Source organism: Castor canadensis, chromosome 17 (genome assembly GCF_047511655.1).
Source record: "Castor canadensis chromosome 17, mCasCan1.hap1v2, whole genome shotgun sequence".
Classification (NCBI taxonomy): Eukaryota; Metazoa; Chordata; class Mammalia; order Rodentia; family Castoridae; genus Castor; species Castor canadensis.
In genome coordinates, this window is record NC_133402.1 from 52,608,285 (window position 1) to 52,632,673 (window position 24,389).

Consider the following 24,389-nt stretch of genomic DNA (forward strand, 5'->3'; position numbering starts at 1 on the left):
CGGGAGGTGTGGCTCAAGTGACAGAATGCCTACTTTGCAAGCATGAAGCTCTGGGTTCAAACCCTAGTTCCACAAAAAAAAAAAAGAAAGATTCAAAATACAAGGTAAATCAGTAGATTTTAATATAGCAGATTTGAAAAGTTCATTGACCTAGTAGCTTCTTCATTGCACATTACCTTTAAGAGACTAGCACTTGTTGAGTTTTAGTGTACTAGCTAAGAACATTCACAGGCATCTGAAAAAGCCATTAAAATATTCCTCCCTTTTCTGTTTTCTATCTGAGGCTTGATTTTGTTCATAATCCAGTTTCAAAATCTTGTTATGCTATTTTTGCCTGAACAACATATTACAGTAGATTGAATACCAGCTTTCTATTTGGGTTGGAATATAGGTCAGTGCTAGAGCCCTGGCCTAACATGCACTAGGCTCAGAGTTTGATAACCTAACACTGAAAAACAAAAATCATCTTTCTTTCTCTCAAATATTTTTCAGAAAAAAGTCATTCATGTTAACATAATGGACTTTTAATTTTTTAGACAAATTAAGTAGAAATTTAAAGTGAGTAGTTGTAAAAGTAATTGAAGTAGTTTATATTAGCTGTAACCTACATAAACAAAAACTAGTCCTCAATTTGTAAGAGAGTAGACAGGTTCCAATATGAAAACGTCTGAAAATCTGTCATGGGGGTGGCAAGTCACGTCAACTATCAGATTGTTCCCCCCATGGGCCTCAAGGAAAAGTTGTGATTTTTTTTGTCCAGCTCATCTCAGTCTTTGAAATCTGTTATTTTGGGACTGCATGAAGTTGGAAAAATAAAATATTATTTCTCAATGTCTGATTTAAAAAGCTGTTTCTTTGTTTTGTTTAGGCAATTCTTATTGTTGTTACTGTTGCCTTTGTTCAGGTGAGTAAGTGATCTATTTTTGCCAATGTAAAAATGGTATGTTAATTATGGAAAAAAATTAGAGTGGTTCATGAAAAAAGCCTGTATTTATTATGGAGAGGTTCATGCCCCTCCTAACAATTTATTCTTTGTTTTTGAAATAATTTCAGATACAGTCAACTGTCGAGGGAAGTTTGTGAGACTAAGGGACTGCTTTGATCTAGGTAGTGAGATGAATGAAAATCTAGTTTTATATTTGGCAGTCTTAATAACTGAAGCAGATGAAACAAATAAGCACAGTAATAGAAATACACTCCAGCATAAGCTTCTTTATTATTCCAGTTAAAAAATTGGGCCAGACCTTACAATTTTAGAATACTTTCATGTTTTAATACCTGTTAGAACAAAGTCTACATGAAACAAAAAAAGTGTAGCATTAAATAGGCCTTTTCTGTGACTGATTCCCTTAGCAAAATGGTATACTTGTGCACTGAATTTATTTCCTAACCTTAATTTTATTGTCTTTTTTTGATAATTCAAATGCTTCTGATGACTGTTGGGGTGATCCCCACCTCCCGTTTTAAAAAAATTCCTTATACTTCCACAGAAGGGATAGTCTTACCTGAATCAAGCTTCTTATTCAGCATACCATTGAAACAGCAAAAGAAGCATATGATAAGGAGCCGCTTTAAAAAATTACTCTAGGGCTGGGGCATGGCTCAAGTGGTAGAATGCCTGCCTAACAAGTGAGAGGCCCTGAGTTCAAACTCCACCAGAAAAAAACCATTCCAAGTGATGTAGAGATGGTGTGAGGATTTTTCTTAAACAACTGCAGGCATAAATAAAACAGGCTTAGTGTATGTTTATTTAAATATTTGATAACTTGTATTGATTTTAGAAAATTGTTTCAGAATATTAGCAGGTCTCATTTTTAGCATGGTTATAAGAATAGAAGAATTATAGTATAGGGAAAAATGTAATGCTGTCATATGGTCCTGAAGTTTTTGCTGTTTTGATCCTTAAGACTGTACTGTGAATGTTTATGATTATCCTAACATCAAAAATTTATTTCCCTGGTTATTTGTTGTCACTATGTGGGTAATCTTAAGGTAATTGCTAAAACTAGTAACTCAGTGTATAAAGCCAGTTGTTATCAGAGTATTTGGAAGTATGTGAGCTCCATTAGTATGCCATCAAGGTTCCTATTTGGGGGTTGAGGGGTAGAGGAGACCTTCTTGCTTAGAACAGAGGAATGTTGACCTTGGGTAGCTGGAACTGGTTAATCTAGTATGGGTTATTCCAGGCCGAGCATCATTCAGGTCAGTTACTCATTTAGCCAAGTGAGTGGTATGACCCACTGGAGCCATTTTCTCTCCTTTCCTCCTTCCTCGAAAGACCCCATAGAATTGGCAGTTTTTACATAAGCGAGTATGGGGTGTTAAACAGAAGTAGTGTTACATACTTTAAATGCAGTGGCTGCTGAGCATGTCTGTGGTACTTTCATTTGATGGGAAACTCAAAGAAGGACCAAAACATTATGAAAAACCCAGTTTCTAATTGCTAGGTTGGGTATTTTAGACAGATGCTATCTTTCCCCAAATGTACCTATGTAACCAACAGAATATTCCATAAACAGAAATTCTATCTTGAGAAAGATTCTATTTACTGTCAGTTGGACCTACTATGTTTTGACAGAAAACTCCTTATCAAAAATATATAAAAATCTTAATGTTTTATCATTTGGTATCTTTGTCTAGACTTTAGAAGAGGGATTTTATATTCCTTTTACATTTTCACCTGCCTTTTCTCCACATCATTTTCTAATCTCATTCCCCCTACCTTTTTACCCCTGCCCAGCCATATAAATAGATAATTGTTTTGTGTAGTTATATAATATCTTTACAGTAACTTTGAAAAAGTAAGTAAAGACTTGAAGTTTCTGTGCAATTTATGACTGGTATGTAGGCTGGTGAGTTTCCTGACTTTATATAGATTTTTTTAATAAACTTTGAAATTCTTTGCTGTCTTTGGTATATTTACATAGACACCTTAGAATTTTTACATGTGTAGAAATTTCTTACATTTGTCCTTGTCTAATTAGAGACTGGTTTAGTTCTAAGATACTATTTATACAGATTTTCCTGTTCATTTGAAGTAGTTTGCAATGTGTGTGAAGTGCATTTGTTTCAAAACATTCCTCACTTTTCACTCTACTTTTAATCTTAGATCCCTCTCCCTTTTAACCTTTGATCAAAACATCGGGGTACTTAGTGCAGACAGGAGGCAAAGGTAGCAGTGATGTCACATGAAGTGAAACCACTAATGGAAACATAGACTAAACATTGTACAGTGATAGAGCTGTGACTCTTGGCTATTGGTTATGTGGATGGAAAAAAGTCTGGAGCATCACAGGCTTAGGGCTCCTGAGAATTTTTCCCTTTCATATAATGCAGGTTGATGGGAAGAGTGTCTGTCCATGTAGGGTCAGCCACAGCTTATTAATTTTGTGTTCTTTCTAAGCAAATTTATTCCACAAACCATTGCAGTTAGTAGGGGCTTAAATCTCAAAGCAGATGTTATTTATAGATTATTGTCTTTGACTTTGTTGGTTATTGAACAACAACTAATGTAAAGTTATGATAATTATAAGGCTCAATTATTTTTTAACTTTTAATGACTCAAATTATATAATCTTGGTCAGATGTGGTGGCACATGTCCAGATATGGGGGAGGTAGAGATAGAAATGTGGTTTGAGGCCAGTGCAGGTGAAAAATTTAGCAAGGTCCTACCTAAAAAAAAGAAGCTGAGAGTTGTGGTTACATATCTGTAATTCCATCTACTTGGAAGGTGGAGGTAGGAGTATGTAGTCTGAGGCTGGCCCCAGGCAAAAGTGGGAGACCTGTCTGAAAGATAAACTAAGCAAAAATGATTGGAAGCATTGCTCAAGTGGTAAGGCCTAGAGTTCAAACCCTAGTACTTTCCACCCCTGCTCTGAATCATACACTTTTTGGACACACTGATCAGTTTTCATATTCTAAAAAACCTTAGGTTTACATATTGAATATTAAAATGTAAAACTGGGATATTTCATTGTCAGAACTGCTTGATTGCTATAATGTTTGATTGCTATAATTTAATCTTTTAAAATTAGGGACTGGTTTTTCGTTTTTTGGTGGCACTGGGTTTGAGCTCAGCGCTTTGTACTTGAAAAGAAGGTGCTCTCCTGTTTGAGCCACACCTCCAGTCCATTTTGCGCTTATTATTTTGAAGATGGGGGTCTCAACGAACTAGCCTTCTGGGGCTGACTTTGAACTGCTATTCTCCTGTTCTCATCCCCTCAAATAGCTAGGATTACAGGTATGAGCCACTGGTGTCTGCCTTAGTCACAAGTTTCTTTTAAAGTGTGATGGTTTTTGCAAAACACCTCATTTTACTCATGTTACAAAAGTAATAAGTGATACATTACTACAGAAAAACATACAGCTTAGCTTATAGCTCATCCTTTAAAACCAGAATAGCCACATGAAAAGTCAGTAGTTTCTTACTATTTTTACTTTAAAAAATAAAGTCAAAAGTACTCATTAGGAATTAAACTATTTTTTTTCCTCTTTGTAGAGATGTGACATACATATTTTCTGGTTGGTCACAGGCTGTCAACCATTGTACTAAACCAGAGCTGACAGGGACCTTCCTGTTTCCCATACTCATGTGGAGCTAGACAATTGAGCACCATCATGGCAGGGGAGATCTTGACATGAAGAAGAAGTTGCAGAGTCCCTGCCTGCTACAACAGAAAGCCCAACAAATTGGCTTATGCAGAACAGATTTTAAGCAGTCATGTACATACACACTTATAATGTAGTGACTGGCTAACTTGTAGTCAGTTTTTACCACACATGTTCACTGGTGCCCAGTATAAGTGCTTCAATATAGAAAGCACTTTTGCCTTCTTAACACTAACAGCTAAAAAGCACACAGCATATAATACTTTGATCTTTAAGTGAGTAATCATGGAAGTTCCAAGATCATATCCACTAGATTAGCCTGAGTTTTCATCTGTAAAAATAATTTTTTTAAAATAACGGTTTAAAGAAATTTCTAGAAACAGTGGGACTAAATCAGAACCAGCAGAAGATAGCATTACAAGACTGCAAATATAAGATTAAGAATTGATCTTCACATGTAGCTTTTTGGTAAAAGACATGTCTTAGTTGATTCCTACAGCAAGGATAAGCTGCAATTATAGGAGATTCAGAAATCTTAGGACAGGCAGCTAGCTCAAGTTAACTCTTGAGTAATACTCCCAAATGGAAGCCCCACTGATACTGAAGGACTGAACCATGTAAAAAAGCTGTGAGTACCCAAGACTCATGCAAAGCCTCCTGTTTCAAAGTGCTCATGATGGTAGGTTATTCTACACTGTTGACACACCTTCATGTTTACTGGGGAAGGGCCTCTAGGTGGAATGACTGACATGGACTTACTGCAGAAGAGTTTGACCTGAGAGAGGTGCCAACCTGGGAAGGGAGCAGAGGAGCACTAGGGGTATGGAATACAGGAAGGTGTTTCAGGTGAAATGGGTCCACGAAGGTCAGGTCATATTGTTAGTGACCCATCAGTACTCAGCCTGAGTAAAGGGTTGAATTACAGTCGGTCTTTCCAGGATGCATGCTTCTGTCATAGCTGAAGTCTCTAGCCTACTGGGCCAGTGACATCCAGAATGACCTCGTCCACTATTTGGAGGTAGGACCTAGTGCTGCAGATTATCTTGGAAGCTGATATAGAAGATAATTTGCACATGGAAGTCACAACTAAGCCACTGCTTAAATCCAGTCCCCAGCCTTCCTTTTCTGCTCTATAGTGTAGAAATATTTCTTTAAAAGCCAGAAAGTTCATAAATGTGAGCACCGCAATGACTATATTTCCAGCCACTTCCTCTTTATATAATGTTGTGAAAGTGGCCATGTTAAATCTGCTCCAGCAGCTCTTCTCAATACTTCTCTACCAGAGAAACGTACTTGTTAAAAATGGCTGTGTAGGTGAGATTATTCTCTTCTCTGTCTTCAAACTCCTGGTGGCACTTGTCCATGAAATTGCTTTTTAATAATTGGCACTTGACATCCATGATAATGTCTTCTAAACATCCAACTGCAGCATCACATTCTGGTCAGAGGCAGAAGAGAAGGATGGCATGAAGCTGTCTTGCATCCATATGCATGGGCAAGAGCCTGTTGCCTCCTAGGCCGAAAGGGATGTTTTTATGGGTTGACATAATGATTGAGATTAATATTTAAGTCTGAATAGAATATGTTCATAGGAACATGCATATTTGGAATTCTTTGTAAGTACTTTTTGTTAACATGAAATTCTGGTTTTTTTTAAATAGGAATATCGTTCAGAAAAATCTCTTGAAGAACTGAGTAAACTTGTGCCACCAGAATGCCATTGGTATGACCCTTTCTTCCGAAAGAGATCTCTACCCCTTTAAAATAGAAAAGCAGAGTGTGACTGGTATAGTAAGCATTGTGGCCCAGCTTTGCCTCAAGATAAGGAAGAGTATTAATCTGACATGAAAAATTTCTATTTTTATCAATGTAGCAAACATTTCACTATTAGAGCTTAGAAATTCTAATATTGAAATTTTGTGATAGCTTTATTGAACAGGTATTTTGTGTGTGTGTGTGTGTGTGTGTGTGTGTGTGTGTGTGTGTGTGTGTATATACACTCTGAGCACTGTACTGACTGGAGTGATGAAATCCATAGTGAGATTGAACCCACAAGGTTAGGCAATTGCTTTACTTTTCATAACTTACACTTAAACAATTGGTTTTTCCAATGAATTTTCTGTCATCTGAGCATCTATTAAGAGTGTAGAAACAGTCCTTATCTTAGTTCTTTTATTTGGATTATCTTTTTGGAAGTGGTAATGTTAATGTTTTCCTCAAGCAACACCACTGGAAATGATTTTTTCAGATGAATAGCATGGCTTGCTTTCTTTGACTGTGGTTATTCACATTACAGTGTGCGTGAAGGAAAATTAGAGCATACGCTTGCCCGAGACTTGGTACCAGGTGATACGGTTTGCCTTTCTGTAGGGGACAGAGTTCCTGCTGACTTACGCTTGTTTGAGGTAAGTTTGAGGATATCTTTGTAATATGTGTAAATACTGTGTACAGTGCATGTAAATGGAAAAATGATACCCGTTGAAGCTATCCCAGGAATGTGGGGAGGGATAAAGGAAAATGGTGGAGGGGGTGAATTCAAGTATGATTGATATATTGTAAGAGCTTTTGTAAATGCCACAATGTACCCCCACCTGGCTGAACAATAAAAAAAAAGTGAAATTTCTTGAATCTCAATTATAGGATAGGCAGTTTTAAGGATTAATGTATAGAAGATATGAAACATTTGGTATTCTAATTTAAGTAGTGACAGATATAAACTTCTCATTCTTATATCTGTCTCTGCCATAAACTTTTTTGAAGTATCCATTAGTGAATCAGATCTTTGTAGAAACCTGTTTGTTAGGTCATGTAGGAGACAATTCTAGTGATTAGGCTGCATACTGTTAAGTGTACATAAATCACTTGCCATAAAATAAGACAGAACTCAGTAATTAGAAAAGTTCAAAGATTAGGGTATGAAAACTTAGAGAAGGGAGAGGTTACTTCTGATAGGTTGAGATCAGAGAATGCCTAGACAACATGGCTTTGGCAGTATTAACTAAAAAAGTAGTATGGAATGAGACAAGCAAGTCAGTGAAGCAACGGGATTGAGATCCCTGAGCATTGCAGCCCTGATGCTTCCTGACTTGACGATGGAGTTATGTCTCGAGAAGTCCACTGTGATTTGAAACAGTGTACTCACTGTACCTAACTTGGAGTCGTAGTTTGAGGAAGCAGCATGCTGTGGAGTGTTTGTGTTTTACTCTCGTGTTTACTCTTGATTGTGTGGCTGGCCAGGAGAGCTGGCTACTGCTGTTGCCCATGGTCATAAGAGAACCACATATCGCAAGTCAGAATTCAAAAGTTGAAATAGGGTTTCAGTGGGAAGATCAAAACTCAAAAATTGAAGTTTGGTATCATTTTTGCTTTCTCACTGTGATGCAGTATTGCATCCCAACTGTAAGATATGTAGGAATCATCTGAGTTTTGTTAGGGCAGATCTGGGATGGGGTTTGAGAGTTTGCATACCAGACCAGCTCATGACAAAAGTGCTGCTCTGTCTTCCACATTTTTTTTTTAACCTGCTTTATTGAGAGAGTTCACATATTTAAAATGTACCATTTAGTGGTTTACATTATATCCAGGGTGTGTACCCAACTAACTGTACCACAGTCTAGCTGCAGAACATCTTCATCACTCCCCAAAGAGAACCCTTTTAGCTTCGCTTTATGTTTTCCTTACCTTTGGCAGCCACTAATCTGTTTGCCACTAAAACATACTTGCCTGTTCTGGACATTTCATATAAATGAAATGACACAGTATGGAGGTTTTTGTGTCTTGCTTCTTTCACAATATGTTTTCAGATACTTCTTCATTTAAGTACTTGATTGCTTTTTATTGCCAAATAATTTTCTGCCATGGATATACAAACAGGAATTTCTGTTTACATTTAAAGTGATTGCTAGTAGGGAAGGGCCTCTTCTGTTTTGTTGTTTTTTGTTTGTTACAGTTGTCCCCTCTTACCTGTGGAGGATCTGTTCTTAGATCCCTAGTGGATTTCTGAAACCAGACATCAGTGGTACTGAACCCTGTATGTGTTGAGTTATATTTTTGTATATGTATGTTCCAGATGTCATGCCTTTTTCATCTTAATTAAGCTCTGTCACATACTGTGGCTTTATTAACTTTTGCAGTTTTAGGCATGGCAGCAAAGCTAGCATGAATTTCTTTTTCTTCCTCAGTTTCATAGATGGAAGCTTTGTTGTTACCATAGATCTTAGCAGTCTAAGCATATAGTTTTTTTACTTCCTTGAGTGAGGAATTTTCACTTAAAGGAGTCACTTTTATGACTTCTTTTTGTGCTTTGGGGTCATTATTAAGTAAGGGTTACGTGAACACAAGCCCTGATATTGAGACAACTGAATTGATAACTGAGTTAACTAAGTGACTAATAAGAGGGTCATGTACACAGTGTACATGACAGAGGGATGGTTCTCATCCTGGGTGAGATAGAGGGGGAAAGAGGAAGATTTTATCATGCTACTTAAGGCATCCAATTCAAAACTTAGAAATTGTTTTTTTCATGAAATTTTCCACTTATTAATACTTTTGGACCATTGTTGACCGTAGGTAACTGAAACCTCAAAAACAAAACTTCAGATAAGGGAGGGTGGTATTGGTGGTATTGCTTTTTTTTTTTTTTTAATATTCTTCAGTTCTTCCTATCTACACTCATGTGTTTGATTGATTTCCTTCTTAAATGTATCTATTTTTTAAATTTATTCGTCTTTGCATACATTGTTTGTACCTATTTAATGACATAAAAATTTTGTTTGTATATAGCCCAATTCTCCCTTACCTTTGTCATGTTACAAATGGCATCTTTATACCTTGTGTGCCCATTAATGTAGATTTATTACTATTTTATGCATTTATCTTTTTAATCATGTAGGAAGCAAAAAAAGGAGTCACTCAAAATACAATAATCCTGTTTTTTGTAATTTATCTACATAATTATCTTTACCTGCAGTTCTTCATTTGGTTTGAGTTACTTTATGTTCTCCTTTCGTTTCAGTCTGAAGAACTCTTGACTTTTCCTGAGAGTAGGATTTACTAGTGATGAATTCTCTTAACTTATGTTTGTTTAGGGAGTTCTTAATCCTTTGTTTTTGAAGGGTGGTGTTCCTAGGTATAAAGTTCTCTTTTGATAACTTTTTTCTTCTTCTGCTTCTATGCTTTGTGATTTCTGATAAGTGAACTGTTCAGTTTCTTGAGAATCTCTTTCATGTGATGAAAGATGTTTCTCTCTTACTGCTTTCAGGGCTCCGTGTTTTTTAATAGTTTGATTCTAATGTGTCTCAGTGGGTCTTTGGGTTAACTCTATTTGAAGATTGTGGAGTATCTTGGTTGTATGGATTCATGTCTTTCGTCAGCTTTGGACAGTTTTCAGCCATTATGTCTTCAGGTATTCTTCCTGTCCCTTTCTCTTTTTCTTGTGGAGCTCCTGTAACATGCATGTTGTCATGTTTGGTAGTGTCCCACAGGTCCCTTGGACTCTCTTCTGCCCTTTAGAATGGTGACAGTTAATTGTTTTCCAGGTTGCTTTTTTTTTTTCTTTCCTCCTGTTGAACCTGTCTGATGAACTTTTTAGTTATTGTTCTCAGATCCTCGATTTCTGCATTTTTTAAAAAAACTTCTTTTATTTTTGCTTTTTTCCATTGCTGAGCATTGAACCTAGGGCCTATGCATGCTAGTCAATTACTCAGTTACATAGCTATACCCAAGCCCCAGCTCTTGGATTTCTAATTGTTTCCTTTTAATATTTTCACTAATGGACTGGCTCAAGTGGTAGAGTACCTACCTAGCAAGTGTGAGGCCCTAAGTTTGAATCCCAGTACCGCCAAAAGAAATCCTTTTAATATTTTCTATTGATATTCTCTATTTGTTCATAATTTCCTTTGGTTCTTTCTGCATATTTAATACAGTTGATTTAGTCTTTTTCTTGTAAGCCTGATTTCTAGACTTCTTCAGGGATGGTTTCTTTCGATTTATTTTTTCCTGTGAATAGGCCATTTTTCCTAATTCTTATTCTGTGGGATGGCATACATTCTTCTCTTTGAGAGATGTTAGACAGTCTGCAGGTAAACAAAAATGCCACTGTGCTTTCTTACCAGAATTTGGGGGCCTTTTTCTTCATTCAGCACTTCTCTGGTTATTTTAAATTTTTGACTTCAGAGTTCATTCTGTCAGTTTTGCCAGCTTATGATTATTTTAGTGGAGAAACAAGTCTTTGAGTACCCTGCTCTGCCATTTCCTGTTGAGTCATTCTTGAGTTACAAGTTCATATTGATTTCAATATGATGTACTTTAGTAGGGAAATTAGGTAAATGATTTGTGGTATACTGCTATGCCTCTCTGTGATTTATTACCACATATTTGCTTTTAATAGTTTTCTGAACTATTCAACTTATATATATACTTGTAAAAAAGAATCTCAACATCTTAAGAAGTAGAGATTTAAAATTAGCTGTTCAAAGAAATTGAGTAGAATCTTGGAGCAGATCTATGGAGACATTTTTATTCACCAAAAATTGTTTGATGTAATCATATGTGTTCGACTTGGGAAAAAATGTCTATTTCTGAAAAAGATATCATTATATACCTCAGAAATCCACTCCAGATACGTAGAACACTGGGAGTGTTTTCATATTGTATGAGCTATAGCTGCTTAATGTTTTGTTATTGGAGCTTTATAGTTCAGCTGATTAAAAGTGTGAACTGAGCTTGGCATGGTGGAAAATGTGTATAATTCCAGCATTTGGGAGGCTGGGCAGGAGGATCTTGAGTTTGAGGCCAATTTGGGATACATGGCAAGACCTTGTCTCAACACTGTCCCTGCCTCCCCCCAACGCTACTCACTGGAACTTCTGACCAGAAAGGACCTTTTTTCCTCACTAAAGCAGCAGAATTCAAAGACAATACATGCTGAGGAACAGCTTGACTGAGGTGTAATTTTCTTTTCTCTAGAAGATTCTCTTTCTTGATACAAAAAGATCATTGCAAAAATAGATCCCTTTTTGCAATTTGGTTTGATAGTCGTAGTGAAATATGCTAGAAATTCTTGTTAACCAAGTAGCCTTTAAATTTTGGGCATCTTGGTCAAGTTTAATCTGTGCACTTTGGCCAGAAAGTTAGCAGTTCATGGAAAGCCTTTACTGTGGGATAAAAACAATTTTATGTATTATTTAAAATAATGCCAGCACTTGATTGGCTGGACTTTTGAGTGTTAATAAGTTAGAGCTTATGAAAAAATTTTTAATTATGTTTTCCTTCGTCAGAGTAGACAGAAGAATCTTACTTTTTGAGAGCAGAGTAGGAAGTTTTTATCAAGGTCAGGCAATTCCATACAAGTATTTTGAAAGGTCGTCTTCCAGGGAAAGAAATTCATTTCTAATTTGTTTTTAAATGATTTCCTTTAATTATGGTCTAGAGAGGACTGTAGCAGCAGGATTCTGTGTAACTATTCTTTAGTTTAAGAATTTATTTCTAGCTGCCATTTGTCCCATATTAACCTTAGAGTTTTTATTAGCATATAATAGTTGTCCTTGGGGATATATTGTGACATTTACATATGTGCTTACTGTATATCTTTATTAGATTCATCCTCTCTGCCTTTCTTAGAACAATTTCAACAGGTTTCATTGTTCTGTTTTCATACAGGAATGCAAAACACATCCACCATATACCCCAATCTTAGATGTTGTCCTTCTCCTTTTGCCCTCCCCCCCCTCACTGATACCCACCTCCAGACAGAACCTGTTCTATCTTCTTGTCCTTCATTCTTTTAAGCTAACCTTAGTTTTTTATGTAGTCACTTTCTGCCTTTCAGGGAAACTTTGTGACTGGCATTTGCTTGCTTTCTGCCTAAGGTCTTAATGGTAATAATAATCTTGTAAACTTTCTAATTCTTTTTATCAGGTGGGTGGTAAATCTTCAGTTTGTGGATTATATATGTGTCCTGTCACTATATTCTGATTTTAGAACTGTATTGTATCTTACTCACACTTCAACCAAGATGCCTGAAGAAGAGTGAAAGTAAAATCAGTTTCCCTATTCATAAACAGCTCTTCTGAAAGTTTAATGCTTAAACTTTTGGGGCTGCTTGGTTCTTTGATTTCATTTTGTCTTTCCCTCTCATGGATGCAATGGATAAACGACTTTAGTATATTCTCAGATGAATTAAATTGTGATTTTGTTAAGCTCTAATAGGCTTGCCTAATTTACTAAATAGCCACTCTTGTTAGAAATGACAACCTTCCTCCCTCTTTTCCCAAAAACTGCTTCTTGTGAAAAATTTTATAAGTACTGTTAAGAGAAAATAACTTGTAACTTAAGAATATTTTTGTTCTACAGACAGTTGATCTTTGCAGTTTGGGCCATTATATAATTTAGACAAATTTCATTACTTACATGTTTTTGATAATTGAGTTTAGTTACAATTTTTTAATTATACAGAAAAAATCAGCAAGAGTCCCAAACCCCTATTTTCTGTTATATTAGCTTATCTTTTACACTAGACAAGGCTGACTGCTGTTGTGCTATAAATGGTCTGCCTCTTTTCTGTAGAATAGCCTGCTTTAACTAAAAATTCTCTAATATTGCTCCTGGTTTATTATGGCTAAAAACTGTAGAGCTAGGCCACTGATTTCAGCCAAGTTTGACATAAAATGCATCATATTGCCCTTGTAGCTAAACTTTTGGGAAATGCTGACACAATTTATCTTTTTGTAGTTATATGATATAATTGATTTTCATGCTGAATGATTTAAAACATAATGATCTATTCTTGTAGATCTTAAATATCTCTGCAAAATTCTATGTTTACCTAGTGTTCTGGCCCCAAGGTCTTTGTACTTTTTGCTCCCTTTGCCTGACATCCTTTCTTCCTGATCCTGGCTGAGTCTTGGAGCACTCCAGTCTATCAGGGCTCAGCAGAAGGATTACTTGTTTTTGAGCAAAGCTGTCTTTCTCCTATCTAAAATGTTGCCTTGTCCATATTATGTTTGTTTCTTCTGCTATCTGGTATAGTATATTATATGTGCTTATTTAATTTCAGAGTCACTGAATAATTGCTTAGGGCAGGAACTTTGTTTTGTTCACGAGATTATTAAGTTTTTAATATTAATAAATAAATGAATTTTTTATTATTACATTTCTATATACGCATATAATGAACTTTGATCTTACTCATCCCTCATCACTGTCTCTTTTTCCCCTCTTCCCTCAAATAGCCCTCAATTAGGTTTTGTCTTTTTGCTTATTCATATTTATGGATCTAGACTCTATATTATGAAAGAAAACATGCTGTGTTTGTCTTTATGAGTCTGGCTTATTTCGCCTAGCATCATGATCTCAAGTTCTATCCATATTTCTTCAAATGACATAACTTCATTCTTCATGATTGAATAATACCCCATTGTGTATTTATACCACCTTTTCTTTATCTATTCATCTGCTAATGGACACCTAGGCTGATTCCATAGCTTGGCTATTGTGAATAGTGCTGCTCTAAATAGGATGTCCAGTTATCTCTATTGTATGCTGGCTTACATTCCTTCAAATGTATGTCCAGGAGTGCTACAGCAAGATCATGGGGTAGTTCTAGTTTTAGTTTTTTAAGGCACTTCCATAGTGCTTTCCATAGTGGTTGCACTAATTTACCTATTAGCAGTTTGTAAAGAAGTGAACTGTTTTAAAAGATGTGATTGAGCTCAGTGGGTAAAGTACTTGCCTAGTAGTAGGCCCTGGGTTTGATTCCCAGCACTACAAAAATAAATAAGTAAATATAATAAAATGATACAATTTATTAGCCATTGGGTCTTGGTGGTAGGGCTAGCCAACTGCCGTCTCTTTTCCAAAAAAAAAAAAAAAAAGAAAAGTAAAATGTGAAATTCAGAGTATTAAGTTGCTGGAATGAGAATACTTAGTGAGATGGCCCGGTAATTTTAACTTCTGTAGATTCCTTATTTTCTAGGGCGTAGCCTAGTGTCTGGCACATTATTAAGGTAGTAAATGAGTGTTTGCCAGGTAAAAGAGCCCGCAAAATAATTAAAATCATGAGTTAGTGTTCAGTTTTCCAAAAAGTGTTCTTAAGATCTTTGAATAAGAGCTTCTGGAATTAAATGAATCAAGGGAGTTTGAGAAACTTGATTCTTAACCATGGGTGTGCAACAGAATCACCTGGAGGGCTTGTAATAGTCTGTTAGATTTACTTTAGTTTGCGGTTGGGTAGAGGACTCCTTTTTTTTATTATTGTTGCAGTACTGGGGTTTGAACTCAGTGGGTTAAGCCATCCCACCAGCCCTTTTTAGTGATAGTTTCTTTTGAGATAGGGTCTCGAGAACTATGTGGCCGGGTTGGCTTTGAACCACGAGCCTCCTGATCTCTACCTCCTGAGTAGCTAGGTTTACAGACGTGAGCCACCACCGCCTGACTCCAGTTGGTCATCTTTAACATAACATGCAGTGTTTATGAATGTCTTTGAGAAATACTCTTCTGTGTGCTATACTTTTGGAAACAGCCAGCTCTCATCTGTAGCATTTTCCACACACAAAATGATAACGATACATGATAATGTGTTGGTATTGAGAATGAACCCCTCAGAATCAAACCCTGTTTCAGAGTCAGAAGATACTATGATAGTCTCTGCATGGACTGTTGCAAACTTTAATTTGGAATAAATATGGGATGTATAGCAAGAATTTTATGAAAATTGAGTCAAATATGAAATGATTGTCTCAGTATCTCTTGTTTCCTTTTATCTATCTATCTATCTATCTATCTATCTATCTATCTATCTATCTATCTATCTATCTATCTATCTATCTATCAATCTATTGATCTAGCTATCTATCTTTGTCACAGGTAGTTTGAATCTGCCAGATACATTTCCAGAATGTTAGGGGCATGACAAAACTAGGAAACACTGTTTGGTTATATAAGTTGGGTTTTCTTTAGGTGGAGTCTCAGCTAGTACCTCCATTTCCCTAGTTGTATTTTGAATTTTACTCTTAGTCTTATGGTAGAACATTGTACTTTGCATGTCTCAGATTTGGTTGAGTTCATTTAAAAAATATGATCGTGCTGATTCTGGTCTTTGCCTGAGAGTAATGGGTATAATGCAAAATATAGTTAATTAACTAGGGGAGTGGCTCAAGTGGTAGAGTGTCTGCCTAGCAAGCATTAGGTCCCGAGTTCAAATGTCAGTACCATCAAAAAAAAAAAAAGAAAAAAGAAAAGATACAGTTAACGCAGCAGGGATATTTGAGGAAAAAGTGATGGTTATGAAGTTTTGAGATGCCAAAGGTAGCACAAACTTGTACTTATGGAATGCTTTATGTTTCCCAAGGCTGTGGATCTCTCTGTTGATGAGTCTAGCTTGACAGGAGAGACAACCCCTTGTTCTAAGGTGACAGCTCCTCAGCCAGCTGCAACTAATGGAGATCTCACAACAAGAAGTAACATTGCCTTCATGGGAACACTGGTCCGATGTGGCAAAGCCAAGGTGATTTTCTTTCTTCCTTTGAAAAAAGTTGTTTTTTTGTTTTTAATCGTTTTCTCTATTCTTTTTTTTTTCTTGCTCACTTTGTGTATTCAAATCATATGACAAAGAAAAGACAGACTTGAAAAAACTGTCCCTTGGCAGTTATTTGTGAGATTGGAGAGAAGATACGTTCCTGAAATATAAAAATGTGAAATAGGATTATCTATAGTTCTGCTGTGGACTGGAGAAGGGGGAGTCCTCAGTATCCGTTCCTTTTTAAAGATAGAAACAGTGATTCATGTGTATGTTCATTAGTAGTTAATATGATTTTAATTTAGTGAATACATTACTGGCTAATAATGTCTGACCTCATAGTGTTCACCCACTGATGGATTTCAACTATTTTGTTTTCCGGGATTCTAATGTTTAACTAATATGAAAGGTATCATTCAATAACCTAGCAAGAGAGAACAAGAAATTACATTAAGTTTCTTTATCGAGTATAAGATGTGAATTTCAGAAATAATATAGGCAAAAATGGGCATCAGAATTGTTAGTATTTCATGAAATGTTTGTTTCCAGGGTTTCCATTATGAGGTATAAGGATTAATGATAGTAACTTAAAAAAGTAAATTTGCTGAGGGAATCTTGGATGTGTCTGTCAGTTTGTAGTAAGACTTTGAAGAAAGGAAATGAAAGGTGATTTTTGTCTTTGATTGGGAGTGATTCCATCTGAATGTAAATGAATTTCTTGTTTTCCCTTAGGGTATTGTCATTGGAACAGGAGAAAATTCTGAATTTGGGGAGGTTTTTAAAATGATGCAAGCAGAAGAAGTAAGTACTTAATATGTTGATGTATTTCTTTGAAATCTGAATTTCTCTAGAATGGAGAAAAGGAAAATACTGGTGGATTGTTTGTTGTATATGGTCTTGAAAGAATATTCATTAGCCATGCAGTTGTGTTTACTTAGAAACATTTTCTATAATATGAAAATGTTAAAAATAAAGCATAAAATTAAAAATATATAAAAATACATTTGAAAAATATGTAATTGTAGGGGCCTGAATTTATATTGTTAGCATTTTTGATCTTTAGCTATTGTTTTCAGTAGAAGTTCATAGCAGATTTTTATATTGACCTTGTTCTTTTTAAGAGATTGGCTTTGTTTTGTTTTGGTGCTGGGGATCCCCTAGGGTTACTGATTAATATGTTTATACCCCAAAACATATCTTCTCCCAAGATTTCTTTCTTCTTTTTCTTTTTTTTTTTTTGTGGTGCTGAGGTTTGAACTCAGGGCCTCATGCTTGCTAAGGAAGTGCTCTAGCATGTGAGCTACTCCATCAGTGTTCTATCGGAATTTCAAATTATGTAATTCCAAGTGTGTATGTGAGATTGCCAAATAACCTAGCTTTTTGTTAAGAATATTAAAGATGAGTTCTCTCATTTAAAACACTTCACACACACATGTATATATAAAGAGTTGTATTCTACAAATGTCATGTTCTTCTGAAGGCACAGTCATCTGGATTTCTCAGGTAACTTGCCGAGACTCCAGTTTGTGATGTAATATGGAAATCCCTTCTAACCCGCTTGGCAGTGAAGGTAGCAGGTCAGGAAGCCACCAGATAAAAAGACCTGGATACTAACATGTTTATGGGGACAGAGGGGACAGCAGTTGGTGGCAATAGCATCCTAGAGAGGCTGGTAGAAGAGAGGAGATTTTCATTAAGTGGGCAATCTGGGGAGAGTGGACCTTTTCAAACAAACAGGGTTTTCAAAATTGGGAGTTTTTTTGTTCTTGACTAAAACTTTGCGCATTGTTTAGAATCTGTGCCTCAGTTTCCTCAGTGAGATTACGGGAGAGTTGTGTGGTTAACTTAGCATGCAGAGACCTCTGCTCCTGATACAGCTAATTGTGGTGACATTCTTCTCCAATTTGTCAAGGCACCCAAAACCCCTCTGCAGAAGAGCATGGACCTCTTAGGAAAACAGCTGTCCTTTTACTCTTTCGGTATAATAGGTAAGGGGAGAGTGAGTATGGATATGTTGTATTTTTACCTGGGCTTTCTGCTTTGACTATGAAGGGTAGGGTGTTATCCTAGGTCTGTTCATTTGCTTTTCTTCAAGCTTAATACTTTAAAAAAATTACAAAATCAACCCTGAACCATTGTCTTGTACTGTAGAAAAAAGTAGAGCTGTATAATTCCTATAGGCAGAGAGCATTTATCTAAACATTTTTAGTATTTATCCTTCTAGTCATGAAAGTGTTGTTTTAGAGATTACTTTACATCTTGAGCCATACCTCCAGCCTCGTTTATGTGTTTTTAAATATGATAATCAGTTGTTGTCATGAACATAGCTTTGGTATGTATGTTCTCATAGTTCCTTTCATTCGATTATTGCTGTTTATAGATGATTTATAGTGAACTTGATAAGTTGATGGGTATTCTAGCCAGTTAAATCTTTCTAGTTTATATTAAGTGTGATAAAGCCATCTCAAAAATTCCATGATAAATGTGCTCCAGCCTTATGATTATCTGGTTTTATGTTAGCATAATGCATTATGCATAATTTTTTTTTTGAGCTAACTATAGACTACAGTAAGGGTTGAGACCTAGTTCAGGGATCAGCGAGTTGTTTTTGTGAACGACTACATAGTATTTTAGGTGTATGATCCCTACAGTCTCTGTGAGAACTACTTTGCCATCAGCATGAAAGGAACTGTAGACAGAGGAAATAAATGAATGTGGTTCTAATTAACTTTATGGCCATACACTGCTAGGAGGTCCATGATTATAGCTTATTGACTCCTAGTATAATTCATTGGACGTAATTTCTTTTATTGGGATAATGTTTAGGGTAAGATCTTACAGGGTCACTGTCTGGATTATTATTCTATAGATACATAAAGATGGTGGAAAGCTAATTTTAAATGTCCACATTTGATCTAGAGTGCAGTCTTAGAGGCTTTATTTTATCAAGCCTCTGATGATTCTTTGTGTTCTTTTTCCTTGTACCATTGATAACCCTATTTGTAAGATACAAGGTTAAAGCAGGAACCACAGGTTGTATTAATTGCTTTTCAAAAATTTTGAAGTAGTAGTTTTTAAAAGTCAGTGCAGTTTTAGTGCCTAAATAAGTTGCATCCTACTTTGAGTCAGGTTCTAAGTGTTCCTTCATATGAAGTACACACTTAATGTGTGATGCCTGGTCATATGAAGTACACACTTAATGTGTGATGCCTGGTATTTGAGTTATGAAAAGTGAAATTAGAGCTTTTTTTTTTTTTTTCCAAAAGTTGATGGTAAATAGAAAACTTTTATGTCTTACTGGTCTGCCTCCTTTTTTCCATTGTATGAAAATGCTGGTACCATTTCCTTGAACCACGTTACTGTTTTGAGGGTAAGTGGGAGCATGGGCATCCATGCACACATGCCGTGAACAAGATTAACTTTAACCTCTCCTGCTTAGAGGGCATATTATACACTTTATATTGAGGACCTTTTGAATGCCTTCAGTTTGTTATTCTATCCCTCATAGGTAATTTTGTTGGAAAGGAAAAAGTAAGTTACTTGATTTTGTTGTAGGTATTATCATGTTGGTTGGCTGGTTACTAGGAAAAGACATCTTGGAAATGTTTACTATCAGTGTAAGGTAAGTTCTAATGCTTTGTCTGTAGGCAGTATCTCTTTTGCCTCACTCACTTACATTTCATAGTGAAGGGCGGTATTATACAGAACCCATACGAATTTAGTCTCTTACTTGAATAGTTCAAAAGCCATAGATTGAAATGATCTGAAAGGAAAATAAAACATGGTAGTAAGGAAAACTCACTCTAGATGTCTGGAATTACTAACTCACTATTCCATTTTTGTACATAAATGGATAAGGATTGTGAAACAGAAAAAAAAGAGGAATTAAAAAATACACAGAAAGTATCTTTTTTTCAGAAGAAACTTTGTCTATGACAAATGAGCAGTTAATTGTAGAAAAGGATTAGAGAACAAAAAACATTTCTACAAGTTAAGATTATGGTGGCTGAAAATAAAAATTCAATTTTATGACTGTAGTATAAAGCTGGACAGGTCTCTCAAAAAAGAGTAAAAAAGTCAGAGATAATGAGATAAAGGTAACAAAGAAGAGTAATATAGGAAATGTCATTTCTAACAAATACAAGTTGCAAAAAGAGGTAGAGGAAATTATATAAGAAACTACATGTGGCCGGGCTCTGGTGGCTCATGCCTGTAATCCTAGCTAATCAGGAGGCAGAGATCAGGAGGATGGAGGTTCCCAGCCAGCCCAGGCACATTGTTCTGCGAGACCCTATCTCAAAAAATCCCTTCACAAAAAAGGGCTGGTGGAATGGCTCAAGGTGTAGGCCTTGAGTTCAAGCCCCAGTACCGCAAAGAAAAAAAAAAAACCAAAAAACTACATGTGTACTTTCTCAACCTAAGGCAAAAAGTGAATCTTTGCAGATTGAAATGATTCACCAAATGCCAAGAAGGATGTAAAAAGCTCCAACCCACATATATCATTCTGAAACTAAGGAAAACAAGTCAGCTCATCTCCAAAAGAAGGATAATTAGATTGTCCCTATATTTCTCATTAACAATGGCATTCCTCCTACAGAGTCTTTCTAGGTTCTACTAAACCTTCTGACTCAGAATGCTTTCTTTGGCCACATTTGCTGCCTGTGCCCTAAACACTGCAGGGCAGGTCAAGCGTCCCCTTCTGAGAAGCTTCTTGCAGTAAGAAGTACATGCAGCAGTTCACGCAGGTGCAAGGAGATGAAGTGAACCTTTAAAAGTGCAGGAACTACCCTGGGTTCAGATTAGCTTCATTTTCCTCAGGGTACTTGCAAGGTATACAGGTGTAGGTAAAAGATACAATACACCTCGGAAATGAAAAGCTAGGGCTTCCTTTAAGATAATTGTGATTTTCCCAGCCTAAACACAGTTATTAGAGAATTCATTTATCATAAGTGATGTAGCCTGGCAGCATACTGGACACACACTACCTTACCAGGCCACTAGGGAAATAGAATTAGAGAGTTAATCAAATGAAGAAAGGGAGAAATGTTTTATTAACACAATACCAGGTTACACTGGAAGACAGTAGAGCATTGATCTCAAGCAGTGGGTGAAAGAGATTATAAATCTGTGGATTATGTCTAGCCAAAGTGTCAGTTCAATTAATTACAAACAAGGAAGCAAAGTACCCCAAACATTTGGAAAAGAAAGGAAAAAGGAAAGAAAGGTGATAGAGTTTGAGTGTGAGATAGGGTAGAGCTCACCTAGGCATCTTAAGGAAGAGAAGTCCTGGATAGCATCTCTGTATTAGGCCTGCGAGTACAAGTTCCAATATTAGAACAAAACCAATGTATTTCAAAAGGCAAATTGAATAGGTTAAAGGAATAGGTAGAAAAATGAAGAAGTGAAAAGATATGTGCTACAGTGAAGAACTCTTGGTTAAATCTGTACAAAATATCTATGCAAGGCTCTCAAGCCATCTGGCCAGAGTCCACTATACTCCTGCAGTATTTTCTCCACCTTCACATTGTTTTCTTTTCTTTTTCTTATCTTTTTTTTGTGGACTTGGCATTTGAATTCAGGACTTTGTGCTTACAAAGCAGGCACTCTATCATTTGAGCCACTCCTCCATTCCATTTTGCTTTGGTTATTTTGGAGATGGGGGGTTGCTCGAACTATTTGCCCAGACTAGCCTCCAACCACAATCCTGATCTCAGCCTCCCAAGTAGCTAGGATCATAGGCATGAACCCACTGGTTCCTGAGCTGCCTTCACTTTTTCCTGCTTTTACTTTCAACAAAACTTAACTGCTGCTTTGCAAAATATATATAATATGTGTACACAAAAGTCTTAATGCCTCAGGGAACACTGTTTTGCCAATAGTTTTATAAATATTGCTTGTTTGCTTTCAGTTTTAGAATTAACCTATAAACAAAGCAAGAAAAGGTTAATTATGGTTATAGAGCAGAGTGGTAATGATACTAAGCTAGACCATGCTAAAGAAAAGGTAGGTAACAGGAATGAGAATGTAGAAGCCCCAGCAAGAACAGTGGTGGAGTGCTTATGCCCTTATGTGCAGCAGAGTCAAAAGAATACTTGGAATAATGCTGATGTTTAACTTGTTATATGATAAGGGGGAAATAATATTTTAAAAAACTGATAAAAGTGCACATGCTATTAAAGTGTATGATGAAGTGGAGTTAAGTATAGCCACTGTGTTCTAGAGCCTCCACTGCCATCTAGTTCCAGAGCTTTTCATCTCCCCAGAAGAACTTGTGTACATTAGTAGTTACTTCCCACTCTCCTCCGCTTCCAGTCCCTAGCACCCACTGGTCTCTAGGATTTGACTATTCAAAATAGTGAAGAAATGTATTTTTCTTACAAATGGAATCATGTATTCTTACAAATGGAAAAATGTATTCTTACAAATAATCATACAACATGTAGTCTTTGTGCCTGTCTTCCTTCACTTCGTATGTCTTCAAGGATCATCTAAGTTATAACATGAATTAGTACTTTATTCCTTTTCATGGCTGAATGATATTCTATTGTCTGATATCACAATTGTATACATTCATCAATGAATAGATATTTGGCCTGTTTCCATGTTTTGGCTGTTGTGAATAGTGCTAATACAAACCCTGATTATAAGCTTTTGTTAACATTTGCTCTTAACTCGTGTTTTATAAATGAGGAAACTAAACTATTGAGGTGGGTTAAAAAGTAGCCAGTAAGCCCAGGGTCACACAAGGAAAAGTTTGAAGCCAGCTTTACACAACTAGGCATTTTTATATCAGAACCTATCTTCTTTGACCATGGTAATTGTCCTAGCAGTTTGTGGGTATCCAGTAAATCAACTTCCCCTTCGTTTTTGAGAAGCCCAATTTTGAGAGTCAACAGTATTAATTTTGCATTTCATTGATCTTCATTTTAAGTAGCATCCAGTTTAAATTGCTGTTATAACCATTTGATGTACATTTTAATACTGTGTATGTGTTGGTATAGTTTGGCTGTAGCAGCGATTCCTGAAGGTCTTCCCATTGTGGTCACAGTGACACTTGCCCTCGGTGTTATGAGAATGGTGAAGAAAAGGGCCATTGTGAAGAAACTGCCTATAGTTGAAACCCTGGGTGAGTCTGCGTTCAGAGCGCACATACGTAACGGTGTGTTACAGCACTCAGTGCTAAACCAGTTTTTGTCTTTGAGTCTGCAGAGTGCTGTTTGCACTGTAGCAGTGCTGGATATGATTTTAATAACCAACAAGCAGTTAAAAATTCATATCTCTGGTGGAGTGGCTCAAGAGGTAGAGCACCTGCCTAGCAAGCAGTGAGGCTCCTGAGTTCAAGCTCCAGTACCACCACAAAAAAAAAAAAAAAAGAAATCCAAAAAAACAAAACAAAAAAATCGGAAAACAAATTCTTATCTCTTGGGAGAAATCTTTCTGTATTGTGGAATGTTCTAATGCTTAAATTATGTTTTGTTTTTGTCTTTTAATCTATATTTACAAATGAAACCTTGGAGTAAAATTAATACAATGTTTTCCTTTTGACATGTCAAGGAAAATAATTGATAATTATAATCCTAAAATATCAGAAACTTTACATTTTAATGATGAAGCAAGCATAATGTAAGAAATTAAAATGAATGAGTTGATCTCTGTAAAATTCAGAGAACTAGGACAAAATTCTACAGTGTTTAATTTATTTTCTAAGTCACCTTTTTTTCTCCCTGATTCCTTTGTGACACATAATGATTTGTTCTTTAGGCTGCTGTAACGTGATTTGTTCAGATAAAACTGGAACACTGACAAAGAATGAAATGACTGTTACTCACATAGTTACTTCGGATGGTCTGCATGCTGAGGTATTCTTTAGTTTTTATTTTTTTTGAACAATAAAAGTATGGCTTTGTTAAGAAATTCAGTGTTTAACATTCTTAACAACTCTAAGATTTTAGAGCTTTAAAAGCTCTAAAAAATTGCAACAGAGTTACTTCCTTTTTATGTGATTCTACCAAGTCTTTGTCTGACTCTTGTTGTTAAATTCATAAACTGATTCCTCTTTTACATCTCTTTTAGTCACCCCTTCACCCATTCATCACCAAATCATGCCAGTTTTGAGCTCCTGAATAACTTTCCTAGCCTTCTATTTTATAGCCCGCTTCATCTGGCCTTCTGATTAAAGCCTCTTGACTGGTTTTTCTATATCCATTCCTTTTATTTTTTTCTTTTTCATTTTAAGGAATATAACTCAGAAGCATGTAGAATTAC

The 24,389-nt window shown here is 36.1% G+C and overlaps 1 protein-coding gene and 1 pseudogene across 6 annotated transcripts in view; one reads left to right on the forward strand and one right to left on the reverse strand.

Annotated features, from left to right (window-relative positions):
* The window catches only part of Atp2c1 (ATPase secretory pathway Ca2+ transporting 1), a 130,750-nt gene that overhangs the window by 71,368 nt on the left and 34,993 nt on the right, over window positions 1-24,389 (forward strand). For all 6 annotated transcript variants that reach the window (XM_020154398.2, XM_074059119.1, XM_020154410.2 and 3 more), the window contains 9 exons: window positions 869-904; window positions 6,271-6,332; window positions 6,906-7,014; window positions 15,957-16,112; window positions 16,857-16,925; window positions 18,037-18,112; window positions 19,680-19,746; window positions 23,126-23,250; window positions 23,886-23,983. In XM_020154398.2, the coding sequence (XP_020009987.1) occupies window positions 869-904; window positions 6,271-6,332; window positions 6,906-7,014; window positions 15,957-16,112; window positions 16,857-16,925; window positions 18,037-18,112; window positions 19,680-19,746; window positions 23,126-23,250; window positions 23,886-23,983 (798 nt within the window). The remainder of the gene's footprint in view (window positions 1-868; window positions 905-6,270; window positions 6,333-6,905; window positions 7,015-15,956; window positions 16,113-16,856; window positions 16,926-18,036; window positions 18,113-19,679; window positions 19,747-23,125; window positions 23,251-23,885; window positions 23,984-24,389) is intronic.
* Window positions 5,577-6,083, reverse strand: LOC109679108 (ADP-ribosylation factor-like protein 2-binding protein pseudogene; annotated as a pseudogene).